The 22,327-nt window shown below is 41.4% G+C and overlaps 1 protein-coding gene across 1 annotated transcript in view; it reads left to right on the top strand.

The window, feature by feature from the left end:
- TYR (tyrosinase) overlaps nt 1-17,920 on the top strand; it is a 50,504-nt gene extending 32,584 nt beyond the window's left edge. Inside the window, exons 4-5 of the mRNA XM_010578250.1 lie at nt 8,698-8,879; nt 17,436-17,920. Coding sequence (XP_010576552.1) covers nt 8,698-8,879; nt 17,436-17,659 — 406 coding nt within the window. The 3' untranslated portion in view covers nt 17,660-17,920. The remainder of the gene's footprint in view (nt 1-8,697; nt 8,880-17,435) is intronic.
- The last annotated feature ends 4,407 nt before the right edge of the window (nt 17,921-22,327 follow it).

Here is a 22,327-nt window from a genome sequence, read left to right as displayed (position 1 = left end):
CAAGAAAAAAAAATCAGAAGCACATTATATGAGGGGAGAACTCCACTGGGCTAAAATGTCCTTTTTTGTCTGTTTTGTGCAAGTCTGTGTTTAAAGTGTTAGCAGTTGACAAATATAGAAGCCCAAAGGTGGTATGGCTACCACAGCTCCATGTGCTTGGGTCCAACCAGTAGTGAGGCAGAGCATGTATTCCCAATAGGCACACATACGCACAATAGCTATATATATATGTATATGCATATATGCATATGTGCTTGACCAGCTACACAGATCAACTCAAGAAATACAGCACTCACATAAATTCCAGCAGCACCAACAACTTCATCCTCTTGCCCTTTTTGGCTGACCAGGATGAAAGCCTGTTACAGGAAAATATACATACATATAGATAGGTAGATAGATTCCCCAGTACCTGGCCTTAGACACCCAGTCTACCCATTAACTTCCCCTGGATGCCCTGATCTCCCAGCTGCCTCACCCACAGGCAGACACCCACATGCACGAAGAGGTCTCTCCGGTAGCTGGTCCAAGGAGTGGCACAGAAGTACCTTGACAGGGGTACTGCAAGGGTTTTTGGAGGAGGCGTTGTGCCCAAGGATGCTTGCCGCATGCTGCAGCTCGGAATTGATGGTGTGAGCCTGGATGTTCCCCAGCAGCTGGGACTAGACACAGAGCGAGCACTGTAACCCAGGGCAGTCCTCAGCAGTGATTCAACAGCGGGGGAGACATAGCCTCAGAGGCATTGGATGGGTTTCTCACAATAACTGAGGGCAGCATCTTAATTTTTAGACTTGCATTATGACCAGTGTTATTTGTTTACAACCTGCCTTAGAGTCCCTGTAGTGTCTTTAGCCAAGTTAAAACAAAAAGAAAAAAAAGGACACTGCAATATAACCGCATACATTGGCAAACAGTACAGTGCCTTGACTTTACAACCTCAGCATCAGCAGCTCTTCCAGGACTGAAGCACTGATGTTTCTCCCAAACACTTGGGATGGGAATTACCTGAGGTGACTTTGTAATACCAGCTGACTAGTGCCAACTTTTAAAGTGATGACTACTGTGTAATCACAGTCCTTGGACTGGCATTTCAGCTTTCCTCAATTTGTTTCCTTTTCCCTTTCTTTCCAAATGCAAATACATGTTGCTTGCCAGATTTCTTCTACAGAATGTCAGATCTCATGATACTGAAATAAATTGTACAAATGAGCTCTAAGCAATGATGGCCTGCCTTCCTTCTGCCATAGTCAGCCTGCTCTAGGCTCAGTCTCACAACTGTGATGAGGAATGAAAGTCTCTGTCAAATCTGGCACAACGAGTGACATGGCTTCAGATTTGAATGCAATAAAGTTATTAGTGGCTTACAAAGTTGCCATCTAGCAGCTGAACCCTTAATACTGTCTGTGTGCAGGCTTAGCTGAGGCACGGATTTATCAGGCTACTGAGAAACAAATGGCACAGTTTCACTGTTGCTTTAAGTCAGCTTAACGTGGCACATAGGTGAAGAAGAAGAAACAGTCCTGCTCACCAATTAAGTGCTGCCCGGAGGTGCTCACCTGTGTTCCTCCCTTCTGCTGACACTGGATCAGGTCTGTGACTTCACGTCAGCTATCCCAGAACAAATTAAAAAAAAAAGAGATGTTTGGTTTTAAACCGAATCAGTCCCTTAATCCTGGTTATGGCATGGTTGTGCAAATGCTTACAAGGAAAGTGAGGACAAGAAGGTAGGAGAGAGGAGGAAAGCAGGACTGTGTCCTCTCTCGTGGTACCGACCTAGAGTGACCATGAGCCTTCTCCATAAGGGGACTGTAGTCCTCCCGCTTGGGACACCTGCAGTGTCACACGTGTCCCCGGTTGCGCGGCAGAGGAATTCGTATAGAGGTACCGAACCCTCTTCTTCCCCCTCTCTCCAGCTGTCCTTAATTGCAAGGTAAAACAAACCCAATTAAACTTCTCCTAGAAAATCTTCCTGAAGGGCCAGTTGGGTTTACACTACGTGTCAGTGTCTCTGCAGTAGTTCAATACAAGGAAATCTTTAATAGCAGATATTTAAGGTCTGGTTTCTCCTCCTACACTGCAATTGGTCAAGCGTAGCTCTGATCACGACTGTGGAGCCACACTGTTAGGAGACAGCTCTTAGGAGAGATGCTTTTCAAAATGATAAAGAAAATGCCTACTCTCATTGTTTTACTCTACTTTTTCTAGGTTTTACAATTTCTTTCCTGTGAGCAGCATTTTTTTCAGAGCACAGAACACTATCTGGAACAGTATGAAGTTATCCAGCCTATATACAGCAGTGCTTTTATACTCTGCTTGGTATTTCCCACTGGCAACATAAACCCATTTATTTCTTGACTCATCCTTTCATTAACTATAATCCCATTGCATATATTATTCATAGAATAATATGAATTCAGATATATATATTGGTGGCCTTTTTTTAATCATCCTCAAATCAATCTTATTTTTCCCCCCACTCTTTGAACCAAGATTTTTTTTTTTCAAATTAATTTTCCACTAAGGCTTATTTCATTTCACTTTGTATAATCTGGTATGTATGGAGCAGAACAAGGAAAATATTCAGGTCTATTTATATGCAATTAAATGGAAGTGATATATCCATGTCTTTTACAGATGGCTTTAATTTTCTCTGTAAAAGCACCTTACCACACTAAAACTCTTTGCGAAAGCAAAGTATATTTCCCTTGAATGAAAATTTAAACTACCAAAGCATCAACATACCAGGTGGGAGTCCTTATGACTTTTTACCACATACCAGCTCTTTAGACCTATCAGTGCTGGTACACACAAGTATTAAACTCATTAACAGTTAGAGAGATCTGTATACAGATATATAGCAAAAAATGTAAATAAAATTGAGACTCCATGTTTTGCAATGGTATAACCTGATTCCAAGAGGTATCATAGTCTGGTAGGCACAAAATGGCCCCAGAGTTGGGGTTCCACTCCACTGCAGCATATCTAGTGTGAACTGAGGCAAATCATTTTTACTCTGTGCCTATTTTCTCTAAAGTAAAATAGGCCCTCTAACACTTTCTAAAATCTCTCTAATATGCAGGATGAATATTCTTTGCCTTTATGACTTTTGGGGAATCCATCCTTCTGACAAGATAACCTCCCTTAGCTATTTCTGCATCAAGCATGTGGCTTCTGACTGAACCAGAGAGTTTATGTGATAATGAATTTATCATATCCCTAGATCTGTTTTTCCAATGTTTAAATACAAACACTGAGTCTTATTTTAGCTTACATTTGTCTAAATTCAACCCATTCTACAATACTATTTCTTACCACAAAAATAATCTTTGTATAGACTGTTCATCATCATAATCTAGTAATTCTAAAACCTTCAATATTTACTTTAGTAATACACTCACTACAAAATAATTACTGCTTTGGAAGTGCAATAAAGAGAGACTGAGCCTCTTTGAATGCTAAATGTGAGACAGGGCATTTTTCAAAATTCAGATTATTCTCCTATACCTTCTGGTTCCTTAGCCTCTTATTTGGGACATGCAATCTGGGCACTTTGATTTCTTCAAGTGAAGGGAGATGCATTCCAGACAGAAACTGTCTTTGCTCTAATCTAGATAGAATTATTTTTTTAATGTGTCCAAGGACTTTAAATAAATAAGTGGCTCTTCCAAGTCACTTTTGCTTGCCACTGAAGAAATACAAAGGGCATTAGGGCTATCAGGAGACTGATCTCCATTTCAGTTAGTTCATTTCCATATTTTAAATTTCTGTTTCTTAAGTTTTGATTACCCATTACCCTTCTAGGTAAGATTTGTCACCCTAGAGGATTTATGGTTTATTCCTGCTAGATCCCAGTTTGGGTTCCCCCCATTTCCATTTCCTGAATAAAATTCCCAATGACTTTTGATTAGCTCTTCTTTTTCCTTTATCCTGCCTTGTCTTCCCCACCACGCTCACATCCCATCTGCTCTCTTCAGCACTGCCAACATCTCCCAAATGACGCCAGTCTAGCTGGGATTGCAATGCTAAAAAAGTCTCCGTGTCTGAAAAATATCACTCCTACCTATACAAATAACTAATTATCTGCTTGCCCTCTTTGTCTACGTGCTGAGGAAGAAAGTAACCAACCAGACTGCTGTAGGAGTCAGACAGATTTCTCTCTCACTAAACTTCTGTCCGGTACTTTTTTTGCCCCAAAGAAATATGGAGATTGGATATCACAGAGCCCTGTTCTGATTCTTTAGCTGTCTTTTTGTTACCTTTAGTCTCTTTATGTCAAGAAAGGGAGGAAAAGTGGAATAAAATAGCCCTTCAGATATCATTTAATTCATAGTCCTGCTTTGTTAGGCTCTCAGGACCAGGGGAGGATGCAGAGGTTCATACGTGGAGAACATAATAGCAGTGGTTTACCAAGATAACCAACAATTCTAGGGAGTTCAAGTCTGCTGCTGCAAACTGGCTTTTCTACCAGGAACTTTGTCACTCCATGAAGGGACCAGCTAATTGCATCAGTGTTTTTTTCTCTCTGCATGTAGTTTTGATTCTGCAGCCCTAAGCACTTCCCAGTTTGCAGCTACAGAGCAAAGCAGAGAAAACAAGTATATATTTTCAAGGTGCTAAAAGGAAATAACTTACATCATCACTGCTTTTAAGCAAAGAAAAGAACTTCTATCAACAGTAAGTGGATCAACATCTGATGATGGAAGTACTGATTCCTCTCTGTCACGGAAACCACATGCCCATTATGGGATAAAGCAACCATTTCTGTAGACCAAGGCACATGAAAGAATTGTCAGATGATCCATCATAGCTGTTCAGATGTGATCTCTTTGCCTACAGGAAAGGACAGCACTGCATGAAGGAGAGCACATTTGATGCTACCTGTCTTAAATGTAGCCAGAGATTGAGAAAGCACCTTATCTGAGGAAAAAACTATCCTACAATGTGTAATTCAGTGGTCCCAGTACTCTGAAACAAAAGACAGTGTGGTTATTTTCTCCAGATACAGGATTTTTTTGGCCCAAGTCTTTTCAGTTAAGACAAGTCCCCAAGGATAGGAGGACTGTGCCAATGTCACTGCCTGGCTGATAGCAAAAGCCACAGGCTACTTCAGGATTTCAGTTTTCCTTAACAATGTACGAAGGGAGTTAACAGCCTCAGCTGGGGAATCATAAAGTGTAACTCTCTGATACGAAATGGCTTACGGTGCCCAACAAGAGCTATTTGTACTTCACAGCAGAGGTACAGCTGAAGTCATACCCTCTCCATTGATTTTCTCCCCAACTGGATGCAACTGGGAGGGTTTTTTTTCCACTCAGCTGGGAAACCTTTCTTGAAAGGCAAGGGAAATGTTCCTTCTTTCATAACTTTGCTTACAAAATATGAGCAAGGCAGGGAAATGGCAGTGCCTCCCTTTTAAAAGGAGAAATACAAACAGATGAGAATGTAAAAAAAAACTACCGATATATTAGATCTGTCAGTTTTCTCAGGCAAAAGAAGAAAAACATGAAGATCTTCATGAAAACACAGAGCATCGTGCATTATCTTGCCAAGGAAAAATGAGTATTGTGAGCCCATCTTACTGAACAAGCTGGGAACAAGCCTTTAAGTGGAAAGAATAAATGCAACTTCACCCAATTGCTTTACTAGCAAGCAGAATATGATCCTAATCTTCCAAAGTGCCCCCCAAAAAAGCCAAGATAAATGCACAGGGCCAGCTATTCTAAAGGCAGTAACAGAAAGTGTGACTCTTAAAACCCTAACGGCTGTTTCTGACATTTCTACAGTGGCATACAGATATGTTAGATGAAACAGATTTCAGTAAAGATTATACGATTTTATGCTGGCTAAAGGAGAGAACGTAACATGTTCATAAACAACTCAATGAACTGTGCAACATATCTTGTGCATCAGCACAACTTGTCATATCAGTAATTAGAGGCATATGATTGCGTCTAAATCGAAAGATCAGCTGCAAGGGCGGACAATTCAATGCTCCTGCTACTGCTAAGAAAAGCTTGATATCTAATGTGGGAACCTCATTGCAAATGAACGAATCCAAAAGTACATATGTTCATTTCCATGGAAATGCTTTGCATTTGCATTCTGTTTGAAAGATTACTGGCCTAAGGATTCTTCTTGAAACTGCTTATGAAACTGCAACATTTAAGTCATCCAGAGAGGATGCTGCATTTCAGGGCATGTCATATGAAGCTATTTCAGGCAAATGATGACTTCCAGCTCTGAACTGTGTGCTCATCAGCCCTTCAGATTTTCAGAATGTGGCTGCTCAGCGTTTTCTAAAAATCAGACCCCAACATGTACCTCAGACTGAGCATTCAAAGTTAGGGTATGGATCATCACCAGACTTTGAAAACCTGATCCAAGTGCTATCTCTGCCTTCTTCTTAAAATATTACCACGTCCCCATAACCAAAGTATCTCTCTACCTCTAACAGTGCTGTGCTGCAGAGAAGAGCTGTCTCAGCTCCCATCTACAACTGCCAGGAAAACAAGGCACTGATAGTTGGGGTGCCTTGCCCAAGACAGGAGTAAAAGCCAGGCAGGCAAAGGATTGGAGTCCAACACCACCCCCCCCCCAAGCTAAACTAATGCCCTGGTTTCCTTTATATTCTATGCCTTTTTTAATGATTACTGAATTTCTCTATGCTGTTCTCCAAAGATGTTAATCTGATTACAGAGTTTCTGTTCAAACTTTCTTGTGATAACTGCAGCTGAAGCCTCGATACCATTGTTTAAATTTATCCATCTGAAAGCTTCAGCTGAACATTATTATTCTGACAAGAGTTTTTCTAGACAGGGCTGATGAAATTAACTGAAGACGAGAGCCACAAATGAAGATTTTAATCAAGATTAATACCTGCATTGTTAATGGTTGACAAGGTGTATGAACATAGTGATGTTTTCATCTATTAAATCTTTTGATCCTAAAAAAAGAACCAAGGCTTTGGCCCTACTTCTGTTTCAATGAGTGTGAGAGGGCTTTCATTTGGTGGGGTAAGCAGAGTGTTTCTCAACGTTTCTGCCCAAAGACAGGAGGTAAAATTCTACCGACAGAATTCCCGGATGCTCTGCAGAGATTCTGATACTGCCGAGCACTTGCATTTAGGGTCCATGTTTCTGAGATTACTTGAGCCCCTGAACAGCTGGTTATTAATTACAAGAGGGGGGGAAAGTGTGTGTCCTGAGCCAGCAGCCAGTGTCAAGAAGCAGCAACTGTTGAGCCAAGTTCTCAATTAAAGTACAGTCTACAGGTCTCTTTAGAGCATTTCCAACCCTCATAACTCATAAATGAATTCAGTGATCAATCCCTGAGCTTGATAATCTCCTCCTACCAATACCTTCTGATAAAGCATGGGTTCGTCTTTCTTCACGTATAAGATACTTGCATCTGCTCCCCTTGCAGCTTCTTCCCACCTTCTCTATTCCAACCTGGCACATCTAGGTGTCTGCTGACAAGCCAAGGTCACTGTGTAAACAGCAGGGGATCGGGGAAAGGATCAGAGGATTGAAACAAAATGAAGAGTTGAGCAGACAAAGCCCAGACACAAAGGGAGGAGAACTGAGAATGTTTTGGAGGGTTGTTAATTTTGCTTTCCAAACACATCCTGCAGTTGACTTGAAAATATCAGTACAAACTCTTCCCATAGTGCAGCCTTTAAGCTTTCTGCCTCCAAGTTAAAGAACAGACATATAGCCCTGCACTGACAGACAGCTAATGGGAGAAATTTTGGCAGAGAAAAAGGGAAAGGAGCAGCTGAGGTCAGAGGTGTGGGTAACAGCTTCTATTGGGTTTATGTGGTAAAGTTTTGGTAGCGGGGGCTACAGAGGTGGCTTCTGTGAGAAGCTGCTGGAAGCTTCCCCCATGTCCGACAGAGCCAATACCAGCCGGCTCCAAGATGGACCCACCGCTGGCCAAGGCTGAGCCCATCAGTGATGGTGGTAGTGCCTCTGGGAGAACAGAGTTAAGAAGGGGGGGGGGGGAAATCTGCACAACAGCAGCTGAGAGAGACGAGTGAGAATATGTAGAACAACTATGCAGACACCAAGGTCAGCGAAGAAGCTGTGGCTGGAGGAAGACTCTTTCCTCACAGCTGACCTGCTTTATCAAGTTTTTGGACTCATACAGCTTATCACTTCTTCCTCAGATATCGCCACACCCTTGGTGATGTCAAACCAACCATGGTGTAACCATACTTTAATGCAGGTGTGAAAACTGTTTGTAATAGTGGAGAGAAAAAAGAGGAAGGGGAACAGGACTGAGCAGCGAGCAACAAGACCATTCAAAACCAGCCATAAATATTTCTGAGGGTGAGGAGGAGGGACTGAGGTCTTTAATCCTTTTCTCTCTATCCTTCACAACCATTTGAATTACTGAGCAGAAATTGCAGCCAGGTCACAGCTAGACAGTGAATTGCATATATGGAATTTCAAAGCATATTCAGCCTCTCTGCAGTGCTGCAGGCCTTTGCTTTTTGTAGGCTTGCATAGGAACGCAGTACTGAAGTCGCTAACCCCAAATGATTTGGAAAGCATTACACGCACATGAACACATGTCATTGCATCCCACTCTGTCCCCAGGGTTCACAAAAAAAAAAAAGCATCAACACTTTTTTTTAATCTTCAAGAAGAAAATTTCTGCCAATCTCCACCATTAATTGGCATGCTTTTCCTTCTACAGCATTTTTGAGCGATGGTTAAGAAGACACAGGCCCATGCTAGAAGTTTACCCAGCAGCCAACGCACCCATTGGGCACAATCGAGAAAATTACATGGTCCCCTTTATCCCCCTTTACAGAAATGGAGAATTTTTTAAACCCTCAAGAGAGCTGGGATATGACTATGAGTATCTGCAAGAACCAGGTAATGTTACTATTTTGGGTAAATGTCAAATTTGTTGCCTATAACCTGGAATATGTCTGTAAAATGAGAAGATATTAAAAAATCCTTCTATTCTAGATTTCTCCCTGAATGTAGTCTGAAATTGTACCTGCTTGTTTTCACATTTCTGGTCTGATGTAGAGTTAACATGACACCATAAGAATAGTTCCAATCAAAAATCAATCACTGACATCAGTGCTATCTATCCTAGCCTATTAGGAGCAGAATCCGACCCAAATGGTCAGCTCATGACAGAACTGGGGAGAAAAAGTGCTGGATTTTGAGTCTGCGGTTTGCCCAGCTTGGCTGTTACAGTGCAACACAAATGGGAACCAGTGGGATTTTCTGATTTCTGGTCATGGTTTAAGGAGGGCAGATAAAAATCTCTCTTTCTGGTTTACAAATGTAATCTGATCTCTTAAATATCCAGAGTAAAATTCACTTTGGTACCAAAGGCCAACTTAAGGTCTGTGCAGCACTTAAAACAGTAATCCATTGACTTTGAGCTTCCCCTATGGTTATTCACACAGAATGCAACTGAATCACTCATAATGCTCCTTTCACTTAATCAAATGAATTTTGCCCTGTTTAGTGATGGTTTTGACTTGCATTGCTGTTCAGAGGTAGTTTTGACTTGGGTATCCCGGCCATCCTCAGGCACAGGGAGGACAAAGACCCTTGAGGCTGTAGCTGCTGGGGAACCTCAGGTAGATCAGGTCTTGTGCTTAACGTAGTGGACCTCATAGTTTTGCTTGAGTAGTACAGGTTTCCTTATTGTCTAAGGGAAGGGTGAAATTCTGTTAAAAAAATGTTGCCTGGAACTGAGGATTGCTCAGATGTTTTGGCCCAATCCTTTAAAACACTGGGCCATTGGAATGATCAGACACATCTCTTATGTTCACCACTGCCAAAAGCTATCTGGGATGTGGGATGGGGTTATCCTTGCAAAGTATTGGCCGCTGAACAGGTAGGTTACTGGGTATGTTTGCTTTTCTTGTTTGAGGCAGAAAACTTTCTGTGAACACCGCTATTCAGTTAAAAGGCAATTAAGAGCTAAAAGTGTAACTACATAGCAAAAGCACCAGGGACATTTCGCAATGTTAGCATTCTCATAGCTTGCTTTTTGTCTTTATCAAAACAATATCAGTTCCCAGGGCACCTCTGCTTTTCTGACAGAGTTTGCTTACTAATGGGGGTGTACGGTTTCTGCATATTGAGAAACTGTCCAATCATGCATTTAGCTTGTTTGTTCATTTCTCAAGTAAAATCTGGCTTGATTCACAGTCACCCAGAAAATGCATTTTTGGTTACTTTATGTGTAATGAAAGGAATCTGCACCCCCCCCTGTATAATTGTTCAGGCTGGTTTAGTACAACCCGGAGACAGAAGACAATATTTCTCCTAACATGCCATAAAAAAATTGGTCAACCCCAAATATTCAGGCAGAAAATAATCTAAGAAATGCTTCAAATATAATCTCAAAATTATTATTTTGGTCTTATGAGGAGTATTTTTGCCTTTTTATTCATGTTGCCATAGTTTAATTCCTGATCAAGACCAGAAATATTTATATATCATTTTAATTAAAGCCACTAGTTTCCTAAAACCACATTATTCCTAGAATTGTATCACTAAAAAAACTGCCAAATACCATGACTTTCAGACATACCATGTCTTGAATTGGTACTGCAAAAGGAAGCAAATCGTAAACTATTTATCATTAACAATTCACTTCTGTTGCCTCCTGGTCTCTTCCCTTTTCCCAAGGGAGCACATGGTCCTCAGAAAATGAAATTCTTATTAAATTCTGCCCATGTTCTTAACACAGAGGTAAGGAAAGTAGTTCCTTAATTATTTGGAAAGATCAACACAAAGAGTGAAATTCAACCTTGTTTAGAAAGCCCAGATAATCCTCAAATGTCGCTCAGCCCCTTGTTAATCTCACTGAGAAGAAGAGAGCTTAAGCTACTTCTTGTCCAAAGGGAAGAACTTGTTACAAACAGAAAATGGCTGGAATCTCAAAATGCAGATACAGACTTTTCTTAGTACTCTAATGTTTAAATCCAGACTTTTCTCCAGATAGGAATGCTGGATTCCTGTTCAGAGGAACATAGGGATAAACAGGAACTTTGTAGTAGAGGAGCTGAAGCAGGAAAGCCTGCCGATCCACCCTGAATGCTCCTGTGTACTCGAGGGAGAAGAAAAAAAAATATCTGTGACTGGCAGCCAGGAGTTATTATATAGACAGGAGGAGACAAATAGGAGACAAATACGAAAAAGTTACAAAGGAAGAAAAATAATCATAGTAGTCAAGATCGGGGTGGTTGAGAAGAGGCAGCATTTCTGCAGGTCTTCCAAATGATGAGGAGGAGGAAAGGCAGAGGAAGAGGAGGGGACAGAGCGAGGGGTGAGCACACAAGCCACGTCTTGTGTGCTTTTAAAGGAACTAGCTGGAGGAAAGCATCAAGGGCAGCGGTTCTGAGTTACAGCACCAGCGACTTGGTAGAGATGAAGCAAGACTACACAGAGCATGATAAGGCTCGTTACAAGAAATAAAACTTGGAAAGAATCCAATGACAAAATGGCACTTTAATGCTAAATTATATTGTTGCTGTTCTCCAGAGGAAAAGCTGATACCTGGAGCTCTGCTTTCCACTGAAAAGCAAATCAGTGGTTTGTGTGGTTATTTTAATTGCAGCTTCATTTATTTTTATACGTACGACAGCCCCGAAGCAGAAGTGGTCACAAATAGTGTGCCTGGAAATCCATCCCTCAGGAATCAAAGACACATGTCAGAGTCTAGTTATCAGGGAGCTGATCTGAGCAAAAACCGGAGCAGACACCCAGCTTTCCTTGACATGAGAACCGTGAACTGTAAAACTACCACAACCCACACGGCTTACTGGAAACGAACATTTGTTAGCATCAATAAAAAAGATTTGGAAGACTAACGGCACCACCTAGCAATAGCTGTCAAAACAATTTTCTATGGCAAGAGCTATTCCAAGCATTTACGTTTCAGGGCCTGGGCTAAGTCTTTTCTATTTATTTTTTTTCTTCCAGAAATAGGAACAGATAAATCCGTAGACACAGCCTTGACTTTTCCCCAGAAAATCTCCCTCTCTCAGTGGGAACAATCTGATGAGCACTACATGCGTAGTCAGGTGATTCTCATTTTTTTTTGAAAAGCAGGCAGCTACCCAATTATAAACCCAGGAATCTAACCATCAGTTGCAATTTTTGGACACCATAACTAAGGATCTTTGACACCGAGGGCAAAGCAAGGGATAAGAGCGTTGTGATTACAACGTAGAAGGCCAGGTTGCTCATGGATGTGTTGCAGGAGGAGAGCTCAGATCCAGAGTCTGACTGCAGCTCACTTCTATTTCTGGCTCTTCAGCAATTTTGTTGCAAAATCACATCAGGCGAGTAGAAAATGTGGCAGGTGGCAAAAGCGGTACCACCATGGAGGTAGTCTGCTGAGTCTCCCAACTCAGGAGCACACACTGTTGGCCATAATGTGAAAGGGCGATCTTATGTATGTAAGAGCCCACAATAAAATAGTGACACACACAATAAAATGTGGATGCTGGGAAAATAGAAAGCAATTAAAGGTGACAATACTTGAGAAATGCTACCTTGGAAAGTGGTTTACATTTATGAATTAAAGAAAAGATGAGAAGAGAGCATTTTGGTCCCTGGATTTTCTTCAGGCAGAGATAAGGAGGTGTAGATTAAGGTTAATTAAAACAGAAGAAGACAACCAAAGAAAACAGGATGCAAAAATATATTGCTCAGGAAGAAGAGTATGAACAGATATTTTGCCAGTTATATAATGATGCTTAATGCAGGAACAGAAATATGGATTTTAAATACTGGGTTAGGTTTTTTTCTTTTTCCTGGAAGCCATTTGGGGTAGGAAGTTATCTTTTGGTGAGTTATTAACACCCTAGTTACATATAGTGTGGTGCTATCAGGTATCCTGTAGCCAAATTTGACCTCTTTTTTGAGAAATTTATATAAGCAAACTATGAAAGAACAGTTATGAAGTGCAAGTGTTAAGTGAGGTTGTCAAACAAAAAGCAAACAGTATTGCTCTATAAATACACCCAAGAATATTTGATTTATCTCCTCTCAATGCTCCAGAGTAATCGATTTTTGCCAGTAATCCACTCTGCTGATGTGCCATCATTGCCAGCAAGTGGGCAGGACTCTGTAGCAATGTTACTACACAGAAGTAACAGGCAGAGAAAACTCTAACCAACTTCAGCGCTGAAAAATGAATTATAAAGCTGTTGTCAGCTGTGCAGAAATGGTCTGATTCTCACTGTTTCTAGAGACAGCCACATGATGAAGGGTGAATCATAGTTTCCTGATTTACCCACTTAGGGCTGAAGGCAGAACTGAAAGGGAGCAGCTTGAATTTACACCAATAGATATTGTAGCTCTACCATAAACAACCCACTACCACCCATTGCACAGCATCTTTTGCAGTCCAAAGATAGTGGACTATGGCTGACAGTCTTCTCCAGACTTTCTCTCATTGTTGTCAGAAGACAACATTACAAAAGACTTTGCAAGCTGTTATAATGAGGAGACTCTGATGAAGTTTGTGGGAGCTGTGAACTTTCCATCAGTGCAAAGACAAGTGATCCTGCCTTAAGACAGACAGAGGGACTCCACAACTGGAATACCTCCCAGCTCATCTTCCTAGTTCTGACTGTGGAAGTCTCACTGGTATTTCCTTTGACCATCCAGAGGGACACAATCAGTGAAGCACGCACAAAAAAGAAATGGCAGAAACTAAATAGAAGGAACTTGCTCACAAGGATAAGAAATAATTTGCAAGCTTGATCTAAAAAGGTATGTTTGTGCTGCATCAAGGTTTGCTTTAAAACCTGATGTCCATTAGCTATCTGTGTTATGAATACAGAAGCATGTCAAATGAAATAGCAAGATTGCAAACATATCAGTGGGGCATATGGCAATAGATAAATAATAGAAAATTTTGTTTTGTTTAGTTCTTGGCTAGCCAAAGTTTTTATTTTTAATTTGTGGAATTAATGCTGGAAAGACTTTGCCATCCTGTAGTTTACATAGAAGGAATATCTAAAATATATAAATATTCTTTCAAAAAAAATTTAAATAGTAAGGATTTTTTTTCATCCTTGGAATCCATTATATCAATAATGTAGTTTGACTTTATCACAAAAGGAAAATCTCAGGATGCCCAATAACAGACTGGCCATAGCATGTTTATTCATCAATCATCACGGAAAGTCCACATTATTACCCTAAATATAGGAGACACACATTGTTTCACCTTAAAATTACACTGTTGTGGTTTCCTACCCTCTCGATGACATTCAGCAACCCACACAAAATGGACTGCCTGGTATTTTTAAATTACATTAAAAAAGAATGATCTGATGTATGAAGAGTAAGAAATGATTTGTTGCTGTTACGTAGAGCTAACACTTTCTTTGAGAAGAAAGAGTTTATCAAGAGTTGAATGCTAAGACCATGGCTGAGGTTAATCACTGCTATTTTCCTATCAGAAAGAGCAAGATGAGGAGATATTGTTGGTATTAGTCACTAATAGGAGGGTAGATATCAAGCACCAGCCCAACCTCACTTCCTCTTGCTTTGTCATGAACCTATTGATTGAAAGGGCAGTTTTAATCGATATTCATGGCAGCTTCCAGCTAGGATTATCATTTGACTCTAAACACTGATAAAGAAGTAATGGAATTGGCATTGGTTAATGTCTCCCATAAGGCAGCTATATGTCGTCGTCCCCACCACCACTCCGTTGACATTTTTCCCAGGTAGTCATCAGCAAACACAGTTGCTGCACTCCTGGGCCTTGCACAGTTAGAGATTCAAGAATTATGGTAAGAGATACCTGACATGTGAGTTTGCATGATTTTGGCTGGGCAGCCAGTCCAGTCATAGGTTTACTGTTGTGTTAGAGTCACAGATTAACAGATTATAGGTTGTCCTGGGGTGCTCCAGCCTCTGACACCCAAGAGTTGCCATGGAAACTTCATGACAGTGATGCCAAACACCTTTTGTGTAGCAAAAAGAAACAAGCAGTAGATGCCAGGAGGTGGCTTTTGGCTTTGAGCTAATTACAGAAGCTGTACAACTGAGGCTTAAAGCAAGAGAAGAGCATGTTTGACTGATTATCAGGACATAATAAAATAGCTTAATCCCTTCTGAAAGGGCCTGCCGTGAAATGTGACATCTCATCATCTCAAAGTCATGTTATGTTTTACTGGGAAGAAGATAGCTCAGACCTCCAATGAATATTGATGGAGAGAGAGAGATGGTTCAAGGACAAAATACAAATTTAAGACATCATTTAGAAGACCCTCATATCCCAGATAAATTCTGCAAGGAAGACAACTATATGATATTTCTCTTTTCCCATAACATTAAAACAGTATAGAGTACCTGTTATGTATCAATCTTCTTTTCTCATACACATAATCCAGTTTAAATAGCCAGATTGTTTCTAATTTAGATGTTTGCAATACAAACATAAAAGAGTTGAGTTAAAAAGCATTGAAGTTACAAAGTCAAGCACACAAAGTTAAGAAATGCCAGCACTGGAGTTGTCTATATAGCCATAGTTCACCCTCCGCGTCTACATGTATGCGTTATCTTTAATTGCACACTACTTTTTTTCCCCACACCCCCACCTCATTCACTACACAGCATACACAGCATTCATTAAGAACAAGATATCCAGCTTTTTTTACTTTTGATTTTCATTTTCTCAGTTAAGCAGTGTGTAGCCTAATGTATGATTTATTGCACACTTCTAAAATGCTATCCTGAAGATGTTTCCTCTAACACTTTTCTTTGGTGCCGATCGCTATAGCAGCTGAGTCCTGCAGAAATATTAATTTACATTCACAATACAAAGGATTCAGTGAATGGTACTGTCCTCATTTGACAAATGAGAAATGAAGGATTAAAAAGATAATGTGCCTCATACTCAGAGGTTTGTGGAGTTCACTCTGAAACATCAAGAATCTAATTTCTTTGTAATTCTTAGTGTTATATAGCATTTATATGTTTAATGAGGTCAGAAGCAGAAGGCTGAACATGCAGACTCTTGCAAATACGATCTCAGAATACAAAGTTGGATTAACTGGAAAACAAGGACCAGAGAAATAGCAACCGAAGTGAAGCTCAGTTACAGGGACAAACAAACTACATTCAGCCTAAACTGGAATTACGTCTCAGGAAGTGATTCAGACATCAAGTGCTAAGGACAGCTTAACCTTAATGGTGTTGCAAAGCAAAAACATCTTTTCAGAGCACGGTGGAAATAACAGCATATGCTCAGAAGCACCATGATCCAAGAAGATATATGGGATTACTTTTCTAGGCACTAGGGAAAATGCAGGATGGCAGGAAGACAATTATAGCCTTTGTGGGGGTATAGCACACTAAATATGGTTGAGTACATCTAAATCAGTCCAGAAGAATGAAAGCTATTGAAAACCAAACCACCATAGGGGATCCCAGAGAAGTTGCCCAGAGAGGTGTTTTTTTTCCCCTGATAGCTAGTAATTACAGCTAGTAATTGTGAGACGTGGATTCCAAATCCTCCTTGGCATTGGACAGGTATTCCCATTTCTCAAATTTAAGACAACAGGTTGTTGGGTGCATTGGGAAGAGGTCACTTTCCAACCTCTATCACAAAGTGAGAGCCTTGTACAGCAGGGTTTTCATAACTCATTAAGCCATAGTGAGAAAAACAGAGACACAGACACACACACTCATACCGCAACCAGTGAGACGCTGTCCTGGATTCACCAAAGAAAGAGGGCTCCCTTTCTTTCTTTAAGGATTTCTTGTGAGTGACCAGAGAATAGTCTACTGCCTCTCCCCACACAGGAGCTATCAAATGAAACGAGCAGGTGGCAGGTTCAAAATTAATGAAAGGAATTTTATTTTTTTCACCCAACATGTAGTTAAGGCAAGGATCTCCTTGCTGCAAGAAGTTGAGATAGAAGTTCTAAAAGCAGCTAGAAAAGCTGATGGAAGGGGGAAAAAAAAATCCTCCAATAACTATTATATACAATGACACCACATCTGGATCAGGAAATCCCTGAGCTGCAAATTGTTGGAGGTTGGGTAAGTATTTTGTGAAAAGATCATAATAGGCTTGACCTGTTCTTAAACTCTTCCTAGTGCTCTGCTTTGGTTATTGTTGCCAACAGGATGCTGAGCTAGCAGGACCTTTGGCCATACTGTATCGGACTTCTTAGTTATAGTCTTACAGTTTTGCCAAAACCATAAAGAGCACTCTTTCTGCCTTTAATATGAAGATTGACAAACAGACTATAAGGACTGAAGAGATTTGTTTAAAACTATTTATGACCTTCAGACAAATTTCTACCAACATAGTTTCTGTTTTCAGTCAGCCTTCCTGTATTATCCATTATACAACCTCTATAAACTGACAGTACAAATGCATCATGTAAAAGGACCTTTTTTTTCTGTTGTTTGTTTTTTTCCTAGCACTTGATTCTTTCCAGGAGTTTTTAACACCCTACCTTGAGCAAGCCCGTCAGATCTGGGGTTGGTTGGTTGGAGCAGCTGTGATTGGAGGCATAGTTACTGCTGTGCTCACAGGGCTCATTCTGGCCTGCTGGAAGAAAAGAAGAGGAACTGCTTCAGAGATACAACCCTTGCTCACAGAAAGTGAAGATTACAACAATATGTGTTATCAGTCCAATTTCTAGAGGCCTCTAGAGTAACTCAGTGATGTTACTAAGGTGCTAATCAAGCATGCCGTGTTTGATTCATGTTTACAAATACCTTGATGAGGTGTGTTGCATGAGAAGGCTGGACAGTCTTGCTCCTCATGCCTCTTGTAACCTCCAGTGTGGCAGTATCTTACCAGATCCACTCCTACAAAAATCTCCCAGATCCAACGTAAGTTAACACACCACCCAAAGAACATCATGTATTTCTATGCTTGATTAAATAATGCTCCTATGAAACCAGACCAGTTCATGTGTTGGTGGCTTTAATGTATAATTCTCTGCTCTTCTACAACTGTAGTCTCCAATCTCGCAGTCCAATCCGTGTGCTTGGTGCATGGATTTAGGGAGAGCTGCCTGACTGCACCATTGGTGCTACATTCACTGGTCTTGAATGTGAGAGCAGAAAAAGCCCTTTAGTTTAGTGAGCAAAATATGTGCTGTCTCTGAGTAGAGTGAATGATCCATAGGCACATTTTTCTTCTAGGATAGAAATGTTTTTGCTCAAGCTCCCGTAACGTCCTGTTCGTCCTTGATCGAATGCCATGAGCAGCAGAAAGCAGGCTCTCAGAAGCCACTTCTCACTTGTCTCAAATGCTCCAGATAGTCGTCTTCTACACCATTTTGCATTCATCTGGGGAGCTGAGAAGTTTTTAGGAGATGAAACCTGGTCTTACCGTGCCCACCTCTGTTCCGTTTGACTTAATGATTGCTCATATTATGGTTGACTTTTGGTTGTTCAGTATGCATATATTCCATACAGGTAACCCATACATATCGAAACAAGATGTGGTGGGTTGACCTTGGCTGGCTCCCGGGTGCCCACCAAGCTGCTCTGTCGCTCCCCTTCTCAGCTGGACAGGGGAGAGAGAATATTATGGAAGGCTCATGAGTTGAGATAAGGACAGGGAGATCACTCAGCAATTACTGTTACAGGCAAAAGAGACTTGACCTGGGGAAATTAATTTTATTTATTGCCAATCAAAAGTCACGGTAGCATAGTGAGAAATAAAAATATCCCCCTGCTCCGGCAGGGGGTCCTCCCCGGGCTGCAGGGGGACAGCCTGCCTCACCATGGTCTTCATCACCATGGGCTGCAGGGGAATCTCTGCTCTGGCGCCTGGAGCATCTCCTCCTCTCCTTCTGCACTGACCTGGGGGGCTGCAGGGCTGGGGCTGTCACATCTTCTCACTCCTCTCTCCGGATGCAGTTTCTGTGTGCAGCAACTTTTTTCCCCTTCTTAACTGTTCTCCCAGAGGCACTACCACCGTCGCTGATGGGCTCGGCTTTGGCCAGCGGTGGGTCCGTCTTGGAGCCGGCTGGCATTGGCTCTGTCGGACATGGGGGAAGCTTCTACCAGCTCCTCACAGAAAACCATCCCTTCAGCCTCTCCACTACCAAAAACCTTGCCACGCAAACCCAATACACAAGGTATCTAATTACATGACGAGCCTTAACCAAAAAGAATCACTCCTATTTTTGGGATGGTGACTCCAACTGGCTTTTTATAGTTCCAAAGCTCATCTCCAGCCAAAAGCATAAATTCACAGCTGTCCCAAAATGATCTATACTGATAGTTTGGTTCAGAGGATTCCCATCACTTTTTGGTCTTCTTTTAAAAAATTAACAGAACAGGGCAAGGGCCATGCCTTTGCTGCTGGAGAGACCTGCTCGACTGATGGCAACGCTGCCATCTGGGTTTATTCTGGGTATTCGGGATGGTCTTGTGATTAAAGTGACAGGTTCAGCCTTTGGGAACTGCAGACAAGGGCACCCTGAAGACTGCAAGGAGCCACAAGCAGGTTCAGGGGGGCTGTGAGAAGGCTGAGGGAGGAAAGGTGATTGGAAAGGAAGGGAGAACACGACATCATTTGAAAACAGGGGAAACACGTACTTTGACCATTGGTCTGAGTGCCCTTTCCTAGTCAACAAATGTGATGGGACCTCTCAGATGAGGTATTTTTCTCTCACAACTGCCTCCAGTGAACATCCTCATGGAGCACTGAAAGGCATTATTTTGATAGTTTTCAACTGCCCAACGACTTGGATTCATTTCCATTTACACTGGAATTGTCCTCTAAATAACAAAAATTACAGCTCTTTACAGAGCAGAAGAGACACAAAACATTAATGGGTTGGCACGTCTGTTGCGAAGGGTCCACCTAGAGCAGATGTTTCTATAGGAGATGTCCTTCTGTGATTTTTCACATAGAAGTGTTAATATCCCTCTCCTGCTATGGAAACCTGCTTTCAAGGAGCATACCAGGACATCTGTAGTCTCCCAACTATCCTTGACTGAACAGTAATAGTCACAAAACCAGGCAAAATGGAAGGTGGGAATAAAACTACCAGTGTATTCCACTAGTAATAGAAGGAAAGGTCTACACCCTCAAATCCAACCATATCCCATCCCCAGGAGCTAAGTGACCGACCAGTGCCTGCTGATCTGCTCCACTGGCCTGATTAAGGAAGGCATGGGTTAAAATCACCTCCAGCTCAGCAAAGCGCAGGCCTTTTGCTGAAAGAAGCTGTTCTCCTACGTGAAAGACTCCGGTCTTAAATCCAAAAGAGTTGTCTCTTTTCCTATGGTTTCTGACTGATGATCTGAGATACTAGTAGATGAATGCTCTCCAGTATCTTAGAAAGTATTAAAAACAAACACAATGCATGGAATTTAAAATGTTTCTTGGCACTGAGGCATATGCAGGAGGAAAGGAATTATATTATGATAATATTTCAAGTGGTCAGTTCAGTCATTTAATTTGTATTTTATATAACCCAGAATATTCTATTGGTAGAAATAAATACTAGCAGCAGAGGAAAAACACCCATATTTAAATTTCGACTTCATAGATGTTGATTGGTTTCTAAGTCAGATAAACACAAAGATTTTTATGCAGTCTATTTGAGGACTCCACTCAAATTCTACAACCAGTAACTATTTGTTTAATGCCTCTGGACTACTTCAACTAATTAAAAATCAGAGGAAAAAACCTGTGATAGGCACACACTGAAAAACACCCTTTGGTGCTCAGTGATTCTTCTAAAAACCTTGCTTGTTGCATTCAGTAACCATGGTTTGGCTAAAATATTTAAAACTATTATGTAATTCTTATTCTGAAAAATTCTTCCGAACAAATATGAAAAAGATAACAGAAGAACTTTGAAAGGGAAATCTTTGGGGGCAGAGAAGGGTGGGATTCAAATAAAAAGTGCTTTTTATTCCGTAACTGTTCACAGAAGCCTGAGTTGCATGATTGCCTGGGAATCCCAGTCTCCCTGCTCCCACTCGGCTCTGCTGGGCAGATGGAGAGCTGGGAACGCACAAACGATGGCAACCACAGTCAAGTTGAGATATAAAGACCCTTTCAATCTATGGAGGGAGAGTGGAAATCCCACGAGCTCCCAGGGGCTTCCCAGGCAGAGAGGTGTCTCCTGTGGGAGTCTGGAGCTGGTATGCTTCTGGGGTGCCCAGTCCTGGACTTAGAACGTGACAGGCATATGTTGGAGTTGTGCACCTTAAAAATCCCGAATGTCCAGCTTTGAGACAGTCTGAATGGCTGTGGCTATCCGAGACAGGCTGCAGCAGAGCCATGATCCCTGGTTGGGTGGATGCCCTGGCAGGAAGGCAACTCTTGTGTTTCATTGTTGAAAGAAATGCCTTTCTGCAAAATGTTTCAGTGTCAGTGAAGTGATATTATCCTTTGAAAAGTTGCTCTGATAGAAAAATTCCAACTATAACAAGCAAGTTTACCTCAGCCTTTGCAATATTCCATGGTGACAGCGTTTCATTTTCACATCAGTCAAGGTAATGTCACCCCCTTGCAAAGGACATGGTCAACAAGTCATTTCTGATTCAACTCCTCAGCTGTTGGTGTCTTCTGCACAGAAGATCTTCACCAGTGTTCCCCGGGCCTCCCTCCTTTGGCCATGGGAAGTCACCATGCATGGAAGGATGAAAGTGGAGGTTTCGTTCATCAGGTCTTCTAAATCCTCCTTTTTGCCAGCTCTTGAACATCCCTTCTTCCCCAAAAGCATGGAATACATAATTCATACGTTGTGACCACATGTATGACCTATTAATGAAAGTCTCTTTATGCTCTACTCAGATCATCTACCAATTCCCAGGCAAGCCTTTTCCTTTCCCTTTCCCTTTCCTTCAGTGGAGAATCTAACAGTCTGTTTTCTTCCCCCAGAAGTTTCATCACAAAGAACTTAACCTAGCTCTAACTGGTGAAAGGGAATTTGTATCCCCTTCATACTTGTAGGCATACCCCCAAGCATTTTTCCCCTTTAATTCCCACTCACCACATGACCTGGAGACCATGTCTGCTTTGAGAGGGAACAAAGAACAAACTTGTTTCAAACAGCCAACATGACCTATGGCAGGGAATAAACAGTACAGTGTATATTAATCTTAGTAACTAGGACAAAAATAGATACAAGCCATACATGCTCCATCATTGTGGTGTTTCTGCTTAGACCACTGGCCTGATGATAGTTTGGAGTTAAAACTCTTCAGAATTGTATGTGACCGAGCACATGAAAACCCAACTGGTACTCTTTCCTGAGCAAGCTGTTTAGGTTCCTCCAGAGTGGGAAGTGAACTCCGCTGTCAGGTGGGGACTGACTGCACCAGCCTTAAAG

The sequence above is a fragment of the Haliaeetus leucocephalus genome, unplaced genomic scaffold (genome assembly GCF_000737465.1).
Source record: "Haliaeetus leucocephalus isolate CR32 unplaced genomic scaffold, Haliaeetus_leucocephalus-4.0 Scaffold616, whole genome shotgun sequence".
In the NCBI taxonomy this organism is placed as follows: domain Eukaryota; kingdom Metazoa; phylum Chordata; class Aves; order Accipitriformes; family Accipitridae; genus Haliaeetus; species Haliaeetus leucocephalus.
The sequence above is the reverse complement of the archived record's forward strand: the minus strand, read 5'-3'. Positions and strand labels throughout refer to the sequence as shown.